Below are 21,705 nucleotides of genomic sequence, written 5' to 3' on the forward strand. Positions count from 1 at the left end.
AATCAAGATAACACGCAGATAATGCTTACTGTAATTAGAAAACTAGTTGTTTAAAAAAAATACATATGAAGAACAAAGTTGTAAGTCCTGTTTGTAAATTATGAGTTAAGAATACAAATCGCAATTGTAAAATTAGTAATATAAAAGGTGCTGACAGAACCCTCACTATATCATGAGGATTATTATGTTTAGTTTTTGACAATCCAGTCACTGACAGTAAAATTGCCTGTATTCCCAGTTTTAGAGGTAGAGGGAGTCTGAGGAATGCAGTGTCATGATGGAAAGACTTGGACAAAGACGAGATGTAACTATTGGTAGGAAAATCAACCAGCAGGTGGCCTTTATACGGTACACAAGAGAGGTGATGAGAGAGGAAGTAGGGAGCCAAGAGTTTTCATTTCCCCTGCAAGCGAGCATTCTCTCTTGCTGCCTTCAAGAATAGCTGTCGTATCCTTCTTGGCAACCAAGATGATATAGTCAGCCATAGACAGATGAGGAAATAGCACCAAAAATTGCATAAATATTAAATAGATAAGCTACTACTGACAGCAGCAATATAAGGTGTTCGGTTATAGTACATACAGTAAATTCAGAAAACTTAAGCCTTCCTCAGGGCATTCGTGGAGTAGCAATTTGTCCCTACTTGAGAAGATTGATTTCAGTGGCTGCAAAATTGTGATAAAATAAAGGCCGACTCCAAAAGAAAACCTCCTAGACATACATGTCTGTCTTTGTCTCTTCATTTTGGTTTAGCCTACAAACCCAATTCCAATGAAGTTGGGATGATGTGTTAAACATAAATAAAAACAGGATTCAATACAATGATTTGCAAATCATGTTCAACCTACACTTGTGCTTGAAAGTTTACATACCCTAAGGGTATGTAAACTTATGAGTGCGCTGTCTAGAGAAAGAAAAAGGCTTAATGCCCATAAAAAAAAATCTAAATATGGTGGCAATTGTTTTGATATTTTCAGAGGATGAAATTGACTGAGATGTGCATGAGAATTTTGGTGACGATTCAAAGCATTTTTGTGTTTAGCGACAACAACTTTGGTACATTTTTAGTTGTGCTCGTAAGTTCAAGGGTATGTAAACTGTATATTTACAGTAACTGAATACACAGCAAATACATTTTACGATCAAACTGATAAGCTTTGTTTTTAAGCAAATAATCATTAACTTAGAATTTAATGGCTGCAACACATTCCAAAAAAGCTGGGACAGGGTCATGTATGTTTACCTCTGTGTTACTTTTTTCTTTTAATATTCAACATTTAGGAACCGAGAACACTGATTGTTGAAGCTTTTTAGGTGGGATTCTTTCCCATTCTTCCTTGATGTACAGCTTCAGCTGTTCAACAGTCCGGGGTTTCTGTTGTCCTTTCTTATGCTTCATAATGCGGCACACATTTTCAATGGGAGACCATGGCTGGCCAGTCTAGTACCCGCACTCTTCATGTAGTTGTTTACAAAGAGGTGAACCTCGCCCCATCTTTGCTTGTGAATGACTGAGCAATTCAGGGAACGTCCTTTTATACCCAATCGTGGTACCCACCTGTTTCCAATTAGCCTGTTCACATGTGGGATGTTCCAAACAGGTGTTTGATGAGCAGTCCTCAACTTTCTCAGGCCCCATACAGATGGAAGCAAAGCCGGCTTCGTTCCTCAAACAAAACTCGTACACACAGAAACATTTCAAGACTTGCGTGTGTCCAAAAGAAGACGCAGAGGGTTTAACGGCTGTAATGTATATGCCAAGTCTGGAGTGGCGGCATGGGGATTTAACGGAATGCGTAGAAGAAGAATCAGCGAAGAAGTGGGACACTTAAAAAAAAAAAAATAATAATTTTTTTTTAATTATATTATTTATTTATTGCAATCTACAGAAGTACAGCACATCTTGTTAAACGTGGGAATAAAGAAGCAAAAATATTTTTGCTGCAAAAGCATAAGCAAGCTAAAGAGGCTGGGCAAAATGACCACGACACTGCTATCCGCCATTGTTGTTGACAGACTGATGGTTTGCGCGAGAATTGGCACATCCGTCATCAATCTGCGACAATGCGTCGTAATCGAGCTGCGACCATTATGTCATCGCTGGAGGAGTATCCTGCATAAGGTCCAGACGGACTCGTACGGGGCACATATTGAAATCTTTCTACTCTGGAGCCCGGTTTCAAAAGGGATTGTTTTTAAGCTCCGAAACCGCGCCGTCATGTGGACGAACGGCTTAAGCGGTAAGAAACTTGTGAGGATACATTGAAACTGGCTTTCATGTGGACGGGGCCTCAGTCTTTTTTTGCCACCTTTCCCAGCTTTTTTGGAACGTGTTCCAGCCATAAAATTCTAAGGTAATGATTATTTGCAAATAATAAAGTTTATCAGTTTGAACATTAAATATCTTGTCTTAAGTGTATTCAATTAAATATAGGTTGAACATGATTTTCAAATCATTGTATTCTGTTTTTATTTGTTTAACACAACGTCCCAACTTCAACTACATTGACATGTTTGTTCATTTAACTAGCACATTACTTAATTGCATTTACATAATAAAGCAACACTGGACTTTACTCAACTCATGCTATCATTTTTTTTTTTTAACTTTGTTAGATCCAGTTTGTTCCAAATGATGAATTGTATGTTGGCTACTGAACAAGGTCTTCGGTGACTTGATTCCCGACATTAGCTGTCTGATATATAGTATATACATGAATCATGACTTTAAATACCAGTATGTTGTCATAGGAAAGGTGTTAGATCACTTTCAAATGAATCAGCAGGCTGATGGTGTCATTGTGTTACGTAATTGTGAGGCGAGACAGCCACTATGGAAAGTACATTCAGTCAAAAACATTAAAATATTGTAATTGGATGTATAAAGTGTTTTCTCAATATTCTGACCTCCTTTTTTCCCTTGCTTTAAGAATAGTCAACAATCAAGTACACTCAGTCGCCAGAATCCTTTTTATTCAATTATACACATCCCCAAAGTTATTTTTTGTGTGCATCTAAAATTACTTTATACTCTTCATTGGGGTAGCTTACAGGCTCCATATCATAAAAATAAATGATCACCTTAGATTTACATTCAAGATGTATTGCATCAGCACTTGTTTTTCAAGACAGCCAGTGGTTCAGAGTTCTGTTCACTTTAAAAAAGACAAGGCACATTAGCTACCTGTCATTTTGACGCTTTCTCAAAATGGCCGCTCCATATGCCTGTCTGCGGTCACTGAATTTCTTTCCTTCAGCATTTTCCAAGGGCTGCCTGATACTCATCTGCATGCAGTGTTGGTTACGCAAGGGCCACTTGCAAACGAACACTCTTCTGATTGCTAAGTTTGTCTTTAAAAGGTATGAAGTTGGATGCGAGTGCAGGTTTCATAAGGAGAGCCGCAGGGGAGAGAGGGGATGTTTTGCAGCGGAAGCCATTTTGCAAAGATGTCAAAATGGAGTCTGCGATGATTGCTGCCTCATTGCAAAATGGTGTGTGGAGAATTAGCACAGCTCAAAGTGCAAACACGGTTTCGTCTAAATTAAATAGCAACTGTACGTTTCAGTAATCCCAACACATGCTTGATAAGCAGCGACTTGTCTCCCACAGAGTAAATGTCTGTTAAATTTCTCCCTGTAGAAGTCTTCACATTTTTTTCTGTCATCATTTTGTCCTGCCAAGCTAAGAAGTCATTCTCTCTGTTTCTCTTTCTCTCTCCGACTCACATCGCTTGCCTGGCCCTCTTCTCCTGCCTTCCTGTCTCTACACAGGGCTTCTTGAAGAACGAGAGGGACAACGCCCTGCTGTCCGCCATCGAGGAATCTCGCCGCAGGGTCAGTGCCTGTGTTTCTCATTTCTGCTCTGGTCAAGACAAGCTTTAGGGAAGCGCGGGGAGAGCACGTTGTAAATTAACAGGGCTAAATGATCTTAGATTATGATGACAAAATAGCCTCTGAAATTAGAAATAACATCAGATTTAACATGGCTAAATACTGTTTTAGTACCATCTTGCCTGGATTGACAAGACTGTTTTTATTGTTATTTTATTTTTGTTAATTGAAAATGAAGCAAAGAAAGTCTGATGCATTCGGACCACAGGAGCACTTAAAAACACACACACTTTTTCCCATGTCTGTTGGCTGTGATCTAAACGTCCTTTTGGTGCGACTCTTCAGGGAATGGTTTTGAAATGGCTTCCCTGATGAGCAGATCTAATAGGCCCAGCCTTTAATTAGTTGTCGTTCCCATTATCTCCCTGTTCCCTCTGAGAGCAGGAAAGACTTATGTGAAGGGTTGAAATACCAAATGCTCTAAAGACATAAAAAAAGCTTGCGTTACATCTCCCTACAGATGTCTATATTCTGAATCCCGCTGTTAAAGAAAGTGTCGCTCAGGATTTATGACAGAACATAATGCTTACACCCCTTTCACCACTAGCCAATTTAAATGCTCAGTTTATCAAAACATCATTTTAAAATCTGCGTTTGTTTTCGTCAATATTGAACATTCAGCAGGTTTTATGCTCTCTTGAAATGGTCATTTTTATTTAAATATTATAGCAACAATATCATAAGTAGCTGAAAAGTGTTCTCTGGCGGACAAGTCACAAACATGACAGACCTTCACAACTGTTATGCTTGCATATTGCTGCTGCGATGCGCTCAATTGCGTAAAAGAAGATCTGAAAGATCCAGGTAGTGAGTGACCAATTTAACTCGGTAAATGGGGGCTCTAGTCCTGATTTACATCTCCCTTGGCTGGAGATGGGAAGGATTTAATTATCTAATGTTCCCATTATCTCACATCGAGTCTCTGCGGAGGGTTAAAATAGACGAGTCCTGATGGGGTTTTACAAGCTTGAGTCTAGTGCTAGCTATTAACATCCCTTACTGAGTATGTTGTATGTGTGATGGTCTTCATGTGTAGTCAAGTTTCATGCAAGACTAAATACAGCTCTATTGTTTCCATCCATTTTAGCAGACATATGTGTGATTTAACACATTTGACTGTACAACTGAAACTGGCCAATGCCTTTTACAGACATTCCTGCTGGCTGAAGAGTACCATCGTGAGTCCATGCTGGTCCAGTGGGAACAGGTGAAGCAGAGAGTGTTGCACACTCTCCTCGGAGCAGGAGAGGATGCCCTGGACTTCAGTCAAGATGTGGAGGTACAAGACTCACACCACAAATGTGAAGGAACAATGTATTAAAAATGGAATGCGTGTCCTTAGTGCTCACAGCTCACTTACTGTAAAGGCAACTGTTGCAGAGCGCAATGCTGTTTAAAACATTAGCGATTTAATTTTTTGTCCTTTGTATCTGTAGACCAGTTTATTTGAACTAGTGTCTACCATGAAAAGTAATCTTTTCCCAAAATAGAATGCCACGTCCACCTTCTGCTTATAAATAATGAAGACAAAAGGATATGTGCCTATTTTTGGTATATTTCACACAATTGAACACAGATTTCTGACTTTCTCAACTGTTTAATATAGCAGCTTCAGAAAGCATATTTTTTTTTGTTCTCAATGTCATATGTTAGCACTTTTTTTCAGTTTGCATTGACTTTTTCACACTAGCTATGTTTGACCTATTTCATACAAACTACACCAGTAAACATTTATTTTTTTTAAATTGTGTCTATTATCAGTCTGACCACAAAAAAAGATGCATTGCTGTACATTTTCAATGTACTTGACCACTACAAAAACAAACGCTGGTTAATATTCACACATGTGCACCTGCAACATAATTACAAGTGTTGCTGAAAGATTTCCATCCATCCATCCATCCATCCATCCATCCTCTACTCCTTATCTGGGGTCGGGTCATGGGGGCAGCAGCTTTAGCAGGGAAATCCAGACTTCGCTCTGCCCAGCCACTTCGTCTGGCTCCTCCGGGGGGGAGGGGGGGGATCCCAAGGTGTTGTTCCCAGGCCAACCGAGAGGCATAGTCTCTCCAGCATGTACTGGGTCGTCCCTCCTGCCAGTGGGACATGCCTGAAACACCTTTCCAGTAGGGATATGTACCAGATGCCCAAGCCACCTCAGCTGACCACTCTCAATGCAGAGGAGCAGTGGCTCAACTCTGACTTCCTCCTGGATGACCAAGCTTCTCACATTATCTCTTAAGGAGACCCCGGACACCGTGTGGAGGAAACCTATTTTGGTCGCTTGTATTCAGGATCTAGTTCTATGGTCACAACACACAGCTCATGACCATAGGTGAGGGTAGGAACATAGATCGACCAGTAAATCGAGAGTTTCACCTTTCCACTCACCTACCACAAGAGACCGATAAAGAGTCTATATCACAGCAGACGCTGCACTGATCCGCCTGTCAGTCTCTTGCTCCATCCTGCCCTCACTCGTGAACAAGACCCCAAGATACTTGAACTCCTCCACTTGGGTCAGGATCTTATCCCCGACCAGGAGAGGGCACACTGCCCTTTTCGGTCTGAGGATCATTGTCTCAGATTTGGAGTTGCTGATTATCATCCCAAACGCTTCACACACTGCTGTGAAGCTATTGAATCCAACATTACCACATCATCTGCAAAAAGCAAGAGATGTAATGCTGAGTGCACCAAACCGGACCCCCTCACGCTTCAGCTGCTCCTAAAAATTCTGTCCATAAAGCTTAAGATCAGAATCAGTGACAAAAGACAGCCTTGGCTTTGAGTCCAATCCTCACTGGAAACGAATCCGACTTACTGCCGGCAATGTAGACCAAACTCTGACACCAGAGTTTGACACTCAGACACCATCATAAAGGGACCAAACAGCCGGTATCAGGGGGCCAGAATTTCCTCGAAACAAATCTTTTTCCATGGCTTCGCTGAACTCCTCCCTCGCCTAAGTATGTGCCTCAACGACCGTTAAGGCTGCTTAACGAAATCCCGGTGTCCTCCAGTGGGTTCAAGGATTGCTGGTACGACAGGCACTTTACAGCCACAGCTCCGATCAGGTGCCTCAATAATGGAGGCGCGGAACATTGTCCACTCAATGTTCCCTGACTCCCCCGGAACATGGGCAAATCCTAAAGTTCTGCCGGAGGTGGACATTAAAACTCTTTCTGGCAGAGGATTCTTCTAGAATTTTCCCAGCAAACCCTCATAATACATTTGGTTCTGCCAGGTCGAACCGGCATCTTCCTCCACCATCCCTGCCAGAGAGGTGAGATTCCATGTTCCTAGAGCTAGCTTCTGTAGCCGGGGACCGGACCCCCCCCCGCCTTTGGCTGCCGCCCGGCTCCCAGTGCAACCGACCCATTTGGCCCCTCCTATAGGTGTTGAGCCCATGGGGAGAATAATTTTTCTGTTTTATAACTTAATTAAAACAACAGTAACAAGAACAAAAAGTCCATAAAGCCATTACCACTTTCTTGCGAGAATAGCAACACAATTCTAATACTGATCCTCCATGAGTGAGATCGGCCGATACGGTTCTGAAACCGATCATATGTATTAGCTGTGCATTTTTAAATTTTAGAGTTGCTCACTAACAATTAATCTTTAAATATTTATTTCGATTGACTAATCAGATTTAGAAAAAAATCACTATCCAATTTCCCATCCCTTTATTAAACAAAAACAGGACATTGTAGTGACAGTGTCGACATATAACATATATTATGATTCAGTTCCTGGTTTGGTCTGTCACGTGCAGTGTTAAGGAAAGGAGGAAGTGACACTAAACTGCACAAAGGCTGGTCTCTAGTTGGCTGTAGGCTATTAAGAATGTGCCTGTGCAATCGGCTTTTGTGTTCGGTGCTGAAAAGCACTGATCGACATTCGCTGATCACATGCTTTTTTCCCACGGTAATCGGCCAATCACGATCGGTGACCGATTGATCGGAGCACCACTTGTGCATATAACGTGTTTTTTAAAAATTGCATACTCTTATACCATGTATTCAGGTGGTTGTTTACTGTTTTATTTGTAGCCCAGCTTTTTGAGTGAAATTACGGCCGCAGGAAGAAGTGCTTTGGACAGCGTGGAGGTGGCATACGGACGTCAGGTGAGTCAACCCAATGCTAATCATGGATGGACCTGGTTTTCTTAGAAAAAACAATTTAATTCCTTTTTGGGTCAGTCACAAAACTCAAATCCACATTATGTATATTCATATTCTCTATAGTTTGTTTTTAAAACTACCTAAATTATCTTTTTTGCTGTAATCAGTACACTTTCTTAAACAAAGATATTCATTCTGACTACAATAATTATTTATTTTTTACTCAAGTATGTTGCCAGTGTACATAATGCAAAGACGTTAAATGATCTCACTCAGTTTTTATGATTTTGCTCTTAGAAATTACCACAAATTTGAAATACAACAAGGTATGATTAAACATTTTCTTTAAAAATATATATATAATTTAGGAATTTGGGCCATTTTATGCAGAGTAACCCTTTTTTCAGATGTTCAATAGTATTTGGATAAAGTGACATACAGTGGAACCTCGGAGTTTGAACATCTCGAAACTCGTACAATTCGGACTTCAACAAAAAAAATCTGAGTAAAAAATGCCTCTGAGTTTGAACTTATTTTCGGAGTTCGAACACCCAAGCAAAGCCGAGCAATGCCGAATGCTCACATTGCGGTAGTTGAGACGATGTACTGCTCATTTCCAGTCAGATTGTGAATACTCCCGGAGGTGCTCCATACTCGCGAGTGCATTTAGATTTTTCCACGACAATTTTCTTCGCCATGGGCCCAAAGAAACAGTGCCAGTGGCAGCAAAGAAAAACATACATTGCTACGAACCACAGTGGAATTAGGAAGGAGATTATCGTGCAGTTGTAACTACTGTCACTGCTTCTGTAAATACTGGCACGAGTACCCCCCTTAGCTATTCAACAACGTGCTTGACATTAAACAACGCATGCAAGGACCACTTAGTAGTCTAGCAATATGCCCAATGTAAAATACACAAACTCAGCACTCAACTAAAGCTAGCATTAACATAGCATTTATCATCCACTATTGGCATCACACCACAACAGGTAAGGTAAGGTGTTTTTATTGTTTAAATACTGTACTGTACTCTAAATGTAAAAAAACATAAATATAAATTAAAATAGGAATTTTCTGTTTTTGGAGCTTGCTAACGGATTAATTGCATTTACATTATTTCCTATGGGAAAAAAATGTTTCGGAGGTTGAACAATTCAGACTTTGAACACGCAGGAATTAATTATGTTCAAACTCCGAGGTACCACTGTAATTTTAAATATAACTATAAACAGTGGCTTTCCGTATATTTGTGATTCCGCGCTTGCAGATTCCCCCAGTCATGGATGTTGTTGTTTTTTTTGCCAACCTTAATTTTTCACGGAAAATGAAACGATTATTGGACTGTTAATATCAAAAGGAATTAGTTGTATCCATTTCATCATCTACTGATTTTATAATAAATATGAAAATCTAAATTGAAACTTAACGTGAATTAAATGTAAATGCACACATGCCTAGTCGTTAAATAGAAATTAGGTCACAGGAGGTCAAATCAAACATATTGACTGGTAGGGCAGCAGAGGAGGATTGTGGGTAAATTCTGTCTCTCCCATTGCCTCTCTTCCCTTGTCATCCACTCTGACCTTCCCTCATTCTATTTGATCCACATCCTCACACTATGTGTCGACACATTGCATGCAGCATCATTTGTCTCGTTTTTGTCATTTTTTTTGACGACCTCATCAGCATTGTAATTGTCTTTTTGTTATTTTTTGTCGTGAACCATTTCACTCGATGGTCATAATGTTTTGCCCCTGGAAGCTGAAGATAGAATGGTAGGCTTTTTTTTCATGGCATGATTTCATATGTGACAATAACATTTTATGACTAAACATTTTCTTGTCTTGTGGGTGTGTAATCTCTGTTTTATTTGTTTATTTATAACTGTCACCCCCTCCTCCAGATCTACATTTTCAACGAGAAGATTGTGAATGGTCACATTCATCCGAATCTGGGAGATTTATGTGCATCTGTCGCAGAAAGCTTGGATGACAAGGTAGTATCATCAACTGCAAATAATACTGAACGATTTGCAATTTGCAATTTGCAATTCTGGATGACAGTCGGCGTTTCTCATCCCTCTAGAATGTGTCAGACCTGTGGCAGATGGTGAAACAGATGACCGATGTTTTACTGGTTCCTGCCAAAGATACGCTGAAGAGTCACACTTCAGTTGAGATGAAAATGGCGTTTGTGCGGCAGGCACTCGGCTTCCTTGAGAATAGGTGAACATCTAGATTCAAATCTTCCTTCAATCAAGGAAATGAAGCCTTAATGTTCACAATGTGGTGATGATGTAGTCACTAAAATCAGTGCTAATATGCAATTGATGATTGTACTGTGGCTTTTTGTCTCCTGTTGTACAGTTATAAAAATTATACCATGGTGACTGTGTTCGGAAACCTTCATCAGGCCCAACTGGGAGGGGTGCCAGGAACGTACCAACTTGTACGCAGTTTTCTAAACATCAAGCTTCCTGGTCCCCTGCCTGGCATGCAGGTAACACATGCAAGTCGTTTGGTTGTGTTTTGTAAAATAATAATAAAAATGTTGGGGTTTTTTTACTTGTTTTTTTGTTTTACTGTTTTTTAAAAATACCTTATTTTAATACACCCTAGGCCAGCATGCCCAAGTCCGGTCCTCGAGGGTCCCTATCCAGCCTTTTTTCCACGTTTCTCTCCACCAACACTCCTGATTCATGATCAGGAACGTTATCAGGCTTCTGAAAAGATTGCTGATGAGCTGATCATTGGATTCAGCTGCGTTGAGGGGGGAGACATGGAAAACAGGTAGGATAGGGGCTCTCGAGGATCGGACTTGGGCACCTCTGCCTTAGGCAATAGGCATTCTTTTATAGATTTACTGCACTTTTAGAACAGTATAAACACATTTAAATTTAAACACATGAATATATTGCTGGAGAACAAATAAAACACTGTTACAAAAATAGAGTAACAACTGTAATAACATTTGGAAAAATAGCTGCGACATAAAAGATTTGGTGCAGCTTACTGGTAAGTGGAGATCTTTTGTTTTTTTGTTTTTTAGAAAAGTAACACACACACACACAATAGTCACTAGTGAGTTATTTTGAAAATGTGCCCACGGGCTACTCAAATATTTGGGGGTCACGTTTCTCACTCCTGAACTAGGGTTTGTATAGTGGAGTCCGAGTCTGTTAATTTAATCTCTAGTGAAGCTCTGATAAATGTGAAAAGACAATCCTTGTGTCAGTTTCAATTTCACATCTGCTCATACAACAGGATGGTGAGATAGAAGGCCACCCAGTGTGGGCTGTGATCTACTACTGTCTACGTTGTGGAGACCTGAATGCAACTATGCACGTAATCAATCGATTGCATCACCAGCTAGGAGACTTTAAGACCTGGTTTCAGGAGTACGCAAACAGCCCAGATAGACGGTGAGATTTTATTTATTTACTTTTTTACATTTACACACACAGACTCTGAGAATCTTTCTTCACATTGCCTGGAGGACCGTTAGGCTTGTATAAGCCGCGGGTGGCAGAGCGACTACATCAGATTCACAAAGGGAAATGCTCGTCCAATGAGAGGACAAACAGCCATATTGTCTTTAATCCAGTGTTTAACACAGACAGCTTTTGCCCCAAATTCAAGCTTTCAACAAACATGCACGAAAATGTCAAAAATAATGACCAGGACACGTATACAGCATTAGTAGACAGCCGTTAATACAGTTTTATCAGCAAAAAAAAAAGAAGTTGATTTGGGGTTGAGTTGTTTCTTTCTTTTTTTTTTTTTCAGAAGAAGTAAAAAACTTAGTCCTACCCCCTTACAAAAGAATAAAACAAACTTGCACATAAACAGCTGCATTTATACGTGCATAGATATGTCAACAGTATTGTACATTTAGTTGATAAGCAAAACATTTTTTACAGATAGATACTTTAACTGGTATTGAATACTCTTCTTAATGTTCCTTCTGTTCTGTCTTCCCTGTTTAAGCCTTTCCCCAACTTCGGAGAACAAGCTTCGTCTCCACTACCGCAGAGTACTGAGGAACAGCGCCGATCCTTACAAGCGAGCGGTTTACTGTCTCATCGGCAAATGTGACGTCAGTGATAACCATGGAGAGGTGGCGGACAAGACCGAAGACTATCTGTGGCTAAAGGTAAAGTATTTCTGTTTTGGAATATTTGTTCTCAGCATAGCTGTAAACAGAGGCTTGCTCCCAATGTAGAATTTATAATGCAAGTATTAATCCAATGTCATCTGCATTACTCTTGATTGATGTTTTCTTTTTTCTCCCTGCAGCTAAATCAGGTCTGTTTCAATGATGATGGCAGCAGCTCGCCTCAGGACAGACTGACCTTGCCACAGCTACAGAAACAACTGCTGGAGGACTACGGTATGTACAGTGACTGTCAGTCTTTCACATAACAGCAGACCAACTCTGGAGCTGTGTTTTTTTCTTTATTTCAGCAATTTTGTATTTTACACCACCATCCATCCATTATCTGACCATTTTACAAAAAAAGCAGTAAAATCTGTGATTACAGTCAGAATCTTTTTGCTTTTGCCTTACCTTGCTTGGTTGTAATATCCAAGGTCAGGACCTAATCTGAAAATTAGTCCGAAACCACAAGCTTCACAATTTACAATGAAATGTATATTGTGCTGCACCACAGTACCCATAAACCTCATAATTGCTGATTGACAAGATGCTACAAAGACATGTGGCTACGAGGCAAAGCAAATCCCTGGTCATTTGAATCAGGAAAAAAGAAAGAAAAATAGTTAATTAGTTAATGAAAAAGTGGACCAGAATCTGAAGTAAACTAATAACTATAGAAACTGCTCAAAGTTTGACACACAAATCATTGGTACTGAGTTTCTTGCCCATTACAAGTTGGAAAGGTCTTCAGCTGCCAACACCTCTCATTTCCATGCATTTAAGTACAAATAACAGATGCGTGAGTGAGAGTAGATGAAGTGGACAAAGGGATTCAATATAGGATTGGCGCTCACGTTATTTGACTTCTTTTAGGGAACTATACAAATTGTGCTGGAATTTTGGAACATACTATTGTAGCGATAATTTGGGTTGCCGTAATGGCTTATGAGAAATTTAGACGGTACTGAGGGGATTTGTAATTTCCTCAGCAACCTCGGAAACACCACGTTGACTTTGCTTATTTGTAGGAGCAAAATAAACGATAAAAATCCTATTATCAAGTATTCATAATCTGAAGTTGCTACTTTAGTTAATCATGGAGTTCTTTGCTTTCATAAGATAATTACTAATCCACTCAGTAAACACAAATTATTCGGCAGAAATGGAATTTCTAGACAACACATTTATTTAGTAAACACACATATATCAGTCACAGCCTAACTTATTAATGAAACGGAATAAAAATGTGAATCAAAGATAAAAAGCAAACTTGCAACCTGACTAAGACAAAAGAAGGTAGATGAAAAAGGTAGATGGGGGGGATAAAGATGGAAGTGTTTGACCTGTCAATTATCTTATGTTGGAATAAAAGCGTTGCACCAGTAGTTAATGATCATATTGCAATGCGGCGCAACTCACAAACTGATTCAGTTGCGCGGGAGAGAGAGAGAGACTCGAGCGTCGATCCTCTGTTGAATGCTGCAGCAGGTCTCCGGCTGCTGGTCAGGTGCACGCGCGTGGAGGCAGCGGCCGATCCTTGGCTGGCGTACGTCCAGCTGGAATGCTGCCCGGTGATGCACGCGCGGTCTGGACCAAGCTTTTGGGATACCATTTGATCATTTTGGATCAGAATTGACAAACCGATGCTTCATTTATCATTCTGAACACATTTAAAATATTACCACGATCATAAAGTTATTGAATCCGCTAAGCTTACTAATTAGCTAAATTTAGGTGGCTACAGAAATTACACACATCATTCATTTGAGATAGACATGTCAATCAAGTACATAGAGTATGTCCCGAATTATGTAGACTTCAGATTAATTAGGAGCGGCAGGATTCTTGAGGATAATTGATAGTGACCGTTGGAGGGCACTGTTGTACCATACACCTTCCACAGGGCATTGTTTCCCAAGAAAAAACACATGGCTAATTCCTGTGGATAGGCCAGACCAGTGGTCCCCAACCGGTACCGGGCCGTGGGTCATTTGGTACCGGGTCGTGAGTCATTTGGTACCGAAAGAAAAAAAAATTGCATTATTTTTTATTTTTTTCGAAATTGATGTTTTATTTTGAAAAGTGGCCGGATTCTGTCTGTTACATCTGTCTCACTTGACAACTCTATTGTTGGTGCGACGTTACGGTCACCGTTAATAAAGTTGCACATGATTACACAGTAGATTTACGTTCATTATTATTATAGAGAAAATACCACAGTTTTTTTCTTGTCATTTTATTTTGTCTTTATCAGCTAAACCTTTAGATTGGGCCGTGAAAATATTGTCAGACATTAAACCAGTCCGTGGTACAGAAAAGGTTGGGGACCACTGGGCCAGACCATATAAGATGGTCTGAGGACTGCTTATCAGACAGGATTTTAGGTCTGTTGGAGTTGTGATATTCGTTTCCTGGGGGTTATAAAACAAAGTCCAGCCCCTGCTGGAGGGAAACCCAAAGAGTCCTTTTGAACAGAAAACACAGAGTTAAGACACGCACACACATTCCCCAGGGGGAAATGTTTAAAAAGGCACATAAAATGAAAAAATTTAGGGTGACAGGCAATATTCGTTACACTATCTATTTTCAACACTAGCATTCCTAGCACACGATATGTATTTTTTGTGTGTGGATATTTCCAAACAGGAAAATCCTTTGACTTCCCCTTTAATCAAGAAGAGATGTTGGGATGCCTGCCATGTGCCTTTGAATGTTTCGGAAATAAAATTAAACTAAACCGTTTAGAATCTGTCAAGCCTACTTGTGTGACAATAACAATTATGCAAGTTATTTATTTATCAATCAAACTTCCCAAATAAATTGCTAAACCCACCTTATATATTTAATTACATTTTCCGACTGTTGCAGTATTAGTCAACTATGTAAGTCTTATTAGTATACAATACATGCATTCCATCAGTGATGATAAGCAAGGCCCGTTTCAACCCCGCTAACTGAGCTGCTATTTATGTCTTTAAGCAAGCACGCACGCAGGTGACAGACAACTTCATCCGTCAGGAACTTTTCTCAGCAAACATTGCTAAAATTGTTTCTAAAGGAACTAACCATGTATCTGTGATACACGTACACACAAAAATGACAACAGGGCTTGTGGGCTGGCTTTCTTCACACAGTGAAGACTGCTTCATTCTGATAAGACTGTAGGCTGCGCTCAATAACCCTCACCCTCTTTCTCTGCGCCTCTCCCGCCCGCCCTCTCTGCTCAGCGGGAAGTGCAGCCTCAGGCCCCATTCTGTTTTCCCCCTGTGCCTCGGCTCCCTCTGTTGCCTGGCACCATGTTCCCCGTTGTCCTCCATCTTGCTTAACAGCGGGACACGAAGCCGAGAGCTTTCTCTTTCGCTCCATTTTTGCCAGCGCTCGCCCTCCTCGCTTGGCCTCTCCCTGTCGTTCTTTCTCCTGCTCTCTGTCCTCCTCTTCTGTATCCCTCCTTTTCATTCAATCCTCTCACACTTGCTGCGTTGTTTCTACGCCATCCTCCCGCTGATTATTCTTCCCTCTCTTTTGCACATTTGCTCTTTCTTTCTTAAACATCCACCCACTTTATCGTTCTTCTCTCATCCTTTTTTCCTTCTCTTCATTGCTCTCTCCCTCTCTCTCATGCGCACAGTGCTTTTTGAACTAAAGTGCTGGCAGTCTGAGATAAGGCTATAAAATGGCTGACATAGTCCACCCTGTTCTACTCCTCAAACTTGGAGGCAGCAAAAGGATTAGGCGTTATAATTAAAAAGTAAACTTGATGACTAAGTACCTGTGCATTAGAGAATGTTTTCAAAAGTCTTGTACTTACGTGTTAGTTGTCATAGTCAGACTGTCAGAATGTGAATTATTAGATCTCTAACGTATAGCTCGTACTGTTCGTCTGGAACAAATTAGGCATTTGTGTTTTAGTACATTTAAAGCCTTGGTACATTTAATTGCATTTTTATTGTTGCCGATGTCTGAGTTTGGCTGTGCAACTAATGGGTGCACATGCAGAGTTTGACAAAAACAGGCTGTTTTCACCCTCATTTGCTGAGTGGGGGTGTTTCGCTGTGCTCATTACAAGTGATGTGGAACCAGCATGCTACTTACTTTATTCAAACGTACGAAAACTGAAGCCTTTACTGCACTCACATTACCACCATTTCTGTTATATACCGTATTTCCTTCCTCTTTTTAATTATAAAGTGTATTAAGAGATCTTTGATTTTGTGGATAGGATTACATGCTGATTAGGTACACCCTGGATTATCACCACTCTGCCCACCCAGGGGGGCGGCCATCTTAGCCAATTAATTAGGTACACCAAGGATTCGCTCCCCTCCGCCCACCCAGGGTGGAGGCCATCTTGGCCAATTGATTAGGTACGCCCAGGATTCTCGCCACTTCGCTCGCCCAGGGTGGCGGCCATCTTGGCCAATTATTTAGGTACTTCAAGGACTCTCTCCCCCTCGCCCACCCGGTTCGGCGGCCATTTTGGCCAATTGATTAGGTACGCCAAGGACTCTCGCCCACCTGGGTCGGCGGCCATCTTGGCCATTTTACTACTATTAAAATTACTAAAACTACAAACAAAACTTATTATGGGACTGCTTTGCGTAGCAAGCAAGCAGCAGCGAAGCTTACGAGCTTATGCGCTTGCTCCGCAAGCAGGCACATATTGTTATTCTACCTAGGACAGTGGTTTATTTTTCTTGTTGTTAATATTATTATGGGACTGCTTGCGGAGCAGCAGCTGCGCTGCTGCAGGCACATATTGTTATTCTACCTAGGACAGTGGTTTATTTTTGTTGTTATGGGACTGCTTTGCGAAGCAAGCAGGCACATATTGTTATTCTACCTAGGACAGTGGTTTATTTTTCTTGTCGTTATTATTATGGGACTGCTTTGCGAAGCAAGCAGGCACATATTGTTATTCTACCTAGGACAGTGGTTTATTTTTCTTGTTGTTATTATTATATATTATTCCACGATTTTTCCGCTAAAATGCGGCCCGTACCGTACATCGCACCGGCACAAATGAGGTATCAAACGATGCGGCTCGATCTGACTCGCTGCGCTATTATTTTTCTAAGAATTCCCAGTTACCTTGGCGACGCTATTCCCAAAAAACTCCCAAATTAACTCCCCATTGGGAATGAATGGGAAAAAATCACACTTCAAGCACCTTTTTCCAAGACACGCTGCGCGCGCATACGTTATCCGACCGATACGAATTTTAGCTCATTTTGTAGGAATTTGTCCCATCTTTAGCTCAGTGTCGAAATCTTTTTTAAGGAATGAAAGCCCCCCCCCCTGTTCGGGTTCAAAGACAGTGGCTGAATTAGCTTTCTCACACACTCTGTTGGCTAATTAGCCATCCAGTGCCGGGAACCAAATAATGTATTAGAAAAAATTTCACTTCAACTCGTCACCACTGCCACAATCTTTTGTCACTAGACGTCAAATTCTCACATTTTGTAGTCACGAGTGTCTTCTTTCAGACAAACTAACTTTTATTTGGTTAAGGTGTCATTTAGTACCTTTATTTTCCCTTTAAGCGAGTAGAAGTTGGACTCTCTCGCCTATCTCTCCCATGTTAATTTGGGCGACTTCTTCCTCTTCATTTCGAATAAATCATAAGTTTTCAACCTGCTCTCATTTGGTCATTTTTCATCCGATTAAAAAAATGAGAACATGCTCGTGTTCCCCAAACCCTTGCCGTTCTAACGAGCCCTTTCTTGAATCTGTATCTTCAACCGTTAAGTCGCGAGAGGCTTTTGTTGAAGGGGTGCTTCTCTCATTCTATCTCAATGCAATGTGGGTGCGTGACGTCACTTCAACTCGTCACCATGGCAACGATCTTTTGTCACTAGACGTCAAATTATCACATTTTGTAGTCACGAGTGTCTTCTTTCAGACAAACTAACTTTTATTTGACTAAGGTGTCATTTAGTACCTTTATTTTCACCTTAAGCAAGAGAAGTCGGACTAATTCGCCTGTCTTGTACATGTTAATTTCAGGCGCCTTCCTCTCTCCATTTCTGATAAATCATAAGTTTTCAACCTGCTCTCATTTGGTCATTTTTTATCCGATTAAGAAAATGAGAACATGCTCGTGTTCCCCAAACCCTTGCCGTTCTAACGAGCCATTTCTTGAATCTGTATCTTCAACCGTTAAGTCGTGAGAGGCTTTTGTACAAGGGGTGCTTCTCTCATGCGATCTCAATGGAATGTGGGGCGCGTGACGTCTCCAAGTCAAAAATGTATGTGCTCTTAAAGTGACAGTGACATATTTTTAGATTATGGTTAACTTCCACATTTCTTGACCGATTCCAGTCATTTAAATTTTAAAATGTTCAGCTCATTTACATTTTTTAAAATACTTTTTCAGGGACAGTGAGATACTTTTAGTTGATGTTGATTATGGTTAACTTCCACATTTCTTGAGCGATTCCAGTGGTTTAAATTTTAAACTGTTCAGCTCATTACCAAAGACTCAGCAGTCCCATTCAAAATTTCCGCGGGAATTTTTCTAGTTATTATATATTATTCCACGATTTTTCCGCTAAAATGCGGCCCGTACCGTACATCGCACCGGCACAAATGAGGTATCAAACGATGCGGCTCGATCTGAATCGCTGCGCTATTATTTTTCTAAGAATTCCCAGTTACCATGGCGACGCTATTCCCAAAAAACTCCCAAATTAACTCCCCATTGGGAATGAATGGGAAAAAAATCACACTTCAAGCACCTTTTTCCAAGACACGCTGCGCGCGCATACGTTATCCGACCGATACGAATTTTAGCTCATTTTGTAGGAATTTTTCCCATCTTTAGCTCAGTGTCGAAATCTTTTTTAAGGAATGAAAGCCCTCCCCCCTGTTCGGGTTCAAAGACAGTGGCTGAATTAGCTTTCTCACACACTCTGTTGGCTAATTAGCCATCCAGTGCCGGGAACCAAATAATGTATTACAAAAAATTTCACTTCAACTCGTCACCACTGCCACAATCTTTTGTCACTAGACGTCAAATTCTCACATTTTGTAGTCACGAGTGTCTTCTTTCAGACAAACTAACTTTTATTTGGTTAAGGTGTCATTTAGTACCTTTATTTTCCCTTTAAGCTCGGACAAGTCGGACCAACTCGCCTATCTCTGCCATGTTAATTTCAGGCGCCTTGCTCTCTCCATTTCTGATAAATCATAAGTTTTCAACCTGCTCTCATTTGGTCATTTTTTATCCGATTAAGAAAATGAGAACATGCTCGTGTTCCCCAAAACCTTGCCGTTCTAACGAGCCCTTTCTTGAATCTGTATCTTCAACCGTTAAGTCGCGAGAGGCTTTTGTTGAAGGGGTGCTTCTCTCATTCAATCTCAATGCAATGTGGGTGCGTGACGTCACTTCAACTCGTCACCATGGCAACGATCTTTTGTCACTAGACGTCAAATTCTCACATTTTGTAGTCACGAGTGTCTTCTTTCAGACAAACTAACTTTTATTTGGCTAAGGTGTCATTTAGTACCTTTATTTTCACCTTAAGCAAGAGAAGTCGGACTAATTCGCCTGTCTTGTACATGTTAATTTCAGGCGCCTTCCTCTCTCCATTTCTGATAAATCATAAGTTTTCAACCTGCTCTCATTTGGTCATTTTTTATCCGATTAAGAAAATGAGAACATGCTCGTGTTCCCCAAACCCTTGCCGTTCTAACGAGCCCTTTCTTGAATCTGTATCTTCAACCGTTAAGTCGCGAGAGGCTTTTGTTGAAGGGGTGCTTCTCTCATTCAATCTCAATGCAATGTGGGTGCGTGACGTCACTTCAACTCGTCACCATGGCAACGATCTTTTGTCACTAGACGTCAAATTCTCACATTTTGTAGTCACGAGTGTCTTCTTTCAGACAAACTAACTTTTATTTGGCTAAGGTGTCATTTAGTACCTTTATTTTCACCTTAAGCAAGAGAAGTCGGACTAATTCGCCTGTCTTGTACATGTTAATTTCAGGCGCCTTCCTCTCTCCATTTCTGATAAATCATAAGTTTTCAACCTGCTCTCATTTGGTCATTTTTTATCCGATTAAGAAAATGAGAACATGCTCGTGTTCCCCAAACCCTTGCCGTTCTAACGAGCCCTTTCTTGAATCTGTATCTTCAACCGTTAAGTCGCGAGAGGCTTTTGTTGAAGGGGTGCTTCTCTCATTCAATCTCAATGCAATGTGGGTGCGTGACGTCACTTCAACTCGTCACCATGGCAACGATCTTTTGTCACTAGACGTCAAATTCTCACATTTTGTAGTCACGAGTGTCTTCTTTCAGACAAACTAACTTTTATTTGGCTAAGGTGTCATTTAGTACCTTTATTTTCACCTTAAGCAAGAGAAGTCGGACTAATTCGCCTGTCTTGTACATGTTAATTTCAGGCGCCTTCCTCTCTCCATTTCTGATAAATCATAAGTTTTCAACCTGCTCTCATTTGGTCATTTTTTATCCGATTAAGAAAATGAGAACATGCTCGTGTTCCCCAAACCCTTGCCGTTCTAACGAGCCATTTCTTGAATCTGTATCTTCAACCGTTAAGTCGTGAGAGGCTTTTGTACAAGGGGTGCTTCTCTCATGCGATCTCAATGGAATGTGGGGCGCGTGACGTCTCCAAGTCAAATGTGCGTGCGTGAATGTGCACGTTTCTTAAAGGGACAGTAAGATACTTTTAGTTGATGTTGATTATAGTTAACTTCCACATTTCTTGACCGATTCCAGTCGTTTAAATTTTAAACTGTTCAGCTCATTTACATTTTTTTATGGACAGTAAGATAATTTTAGTTGATGTTGATTATGGTTAACTTCCACATTTCTTGAGCGATTCCAGTGGTTTAAATTTTAAACTGTTCAGCTCATTACCAAAGAGTCAGCAGTCCCATTCAAAATTTCCGCGGGAATTTTTCTAGTTATTATTATTATATATTATTCCAGCGATTTTTCCGCTAAAATGCGGCCCGTACCGTACATCGCACCGGCACAAATGAGGTATCAAACGATGCGGCTCGATCTGACTCGCTGCGCTATTATTTTTCTAAGAATTCCCAGTTACCATGGCGACGCTATTCCCAAAAAACTCCCAAATTAACTCCCCATTGGGAATGAATGGGAAAAAAATCACACTTCAAGCACCTTTTTCCAAGACACGCTGCGCGCGCATACGTTATCCGACCGATACGAATTTTAGCTCATTTTGTAGGAATTTTTCCCATCTTTAGCTCAGTGTCGAAATCTTTTTTAAGGAATGAAAGCCCCCCCCCCCCTGTTCGGGTTCAAAGACAGTGGCTGAATTAGCTTTCTCACACACTCTGTTGGCTAATTAGCCATCCAGTGCCGGGAACCAAATAATGTATTTGAAAAAAATTCACTTCAACTCGTCACCATGGCCACAATCTTTTGTCACTAGACGTCAAATTCTCACATTTTGTAGTCACGAGTGTCTTCTTTCAGACAAACTAACTTTTATTTGGTTAAGGTGTCATTTAGTACCTTTATTTTCACCTTAAGCAAGAG

At 40.6% G+C, this 21,705-nt stretch overlaps 1 protein-coding gene across 5 annotated transcripts in view; it reads left to right on the forward strand.

The window, feature by feature from the left end:
- Positions 1–21,705, forward strand: part of nup93 (nucleoporin 93) — a 60,579-nt gene that overhangs the window by 25,544 nt on the left and 13,330 nt on the right. For 3 of the 5 annotated variants that reach the window (XM_077568876.1, XM_077568877.1, XM_077568880.1), the window contains 9 exons: positions 3,772–3,834; positions 5,042–5,170; positions 7,947–8,021; positions 9,925–10,017; positions 10,107–10,246; positions 10,388–10,520; positions 11,285–11,442; positions 12,008–12,173; positions 12,317–12,410. In XM_077568876.1, coding sequence (XP_077425002.1) covers positions 3,772–3,834; positions 5,042–5,170; positions 7,947–8,021; positions 9,925–10,017; positions 10,107–10,246; positions 10,388–10,520; positions 11,285–11,442; positions 12,008–12,173; positions 12,317–12,410 — 1,051 coding nt within the window. Of the gene's footprint in view, positions 1–2,126; positions 2,355–3,771; positions 3,835–5,041; positions 5,171–7,946; positions 8,022–9,924; positions 10,018–10,106; positions 10,247–10,387; positions 10,521–11,284; positions 11,443–12,007; positions 12,174–12,316; positions 12,411–21,705 lie in introns of those variants that run through there. The other 2 variants (XM_077568878.1, XM_077568879.1) reach the window with 2 other exon arrangements.

This window comes from Vanacampus margaritifer, chromosome 6, assembly GCF_051991255.1.
Source record: "Vanacampus margaritifer isolate UIUO_Vmar chromosome 6, RoL_Vmar_1.0, whole genome shotgun sequence".
Lineage (NCBI taxonomy): Eukaryota > Metazoa > Chordata > Actinopteri > Syngnathiformes > Syngnathidae > Vanacampus > Vanacampus margaritifer.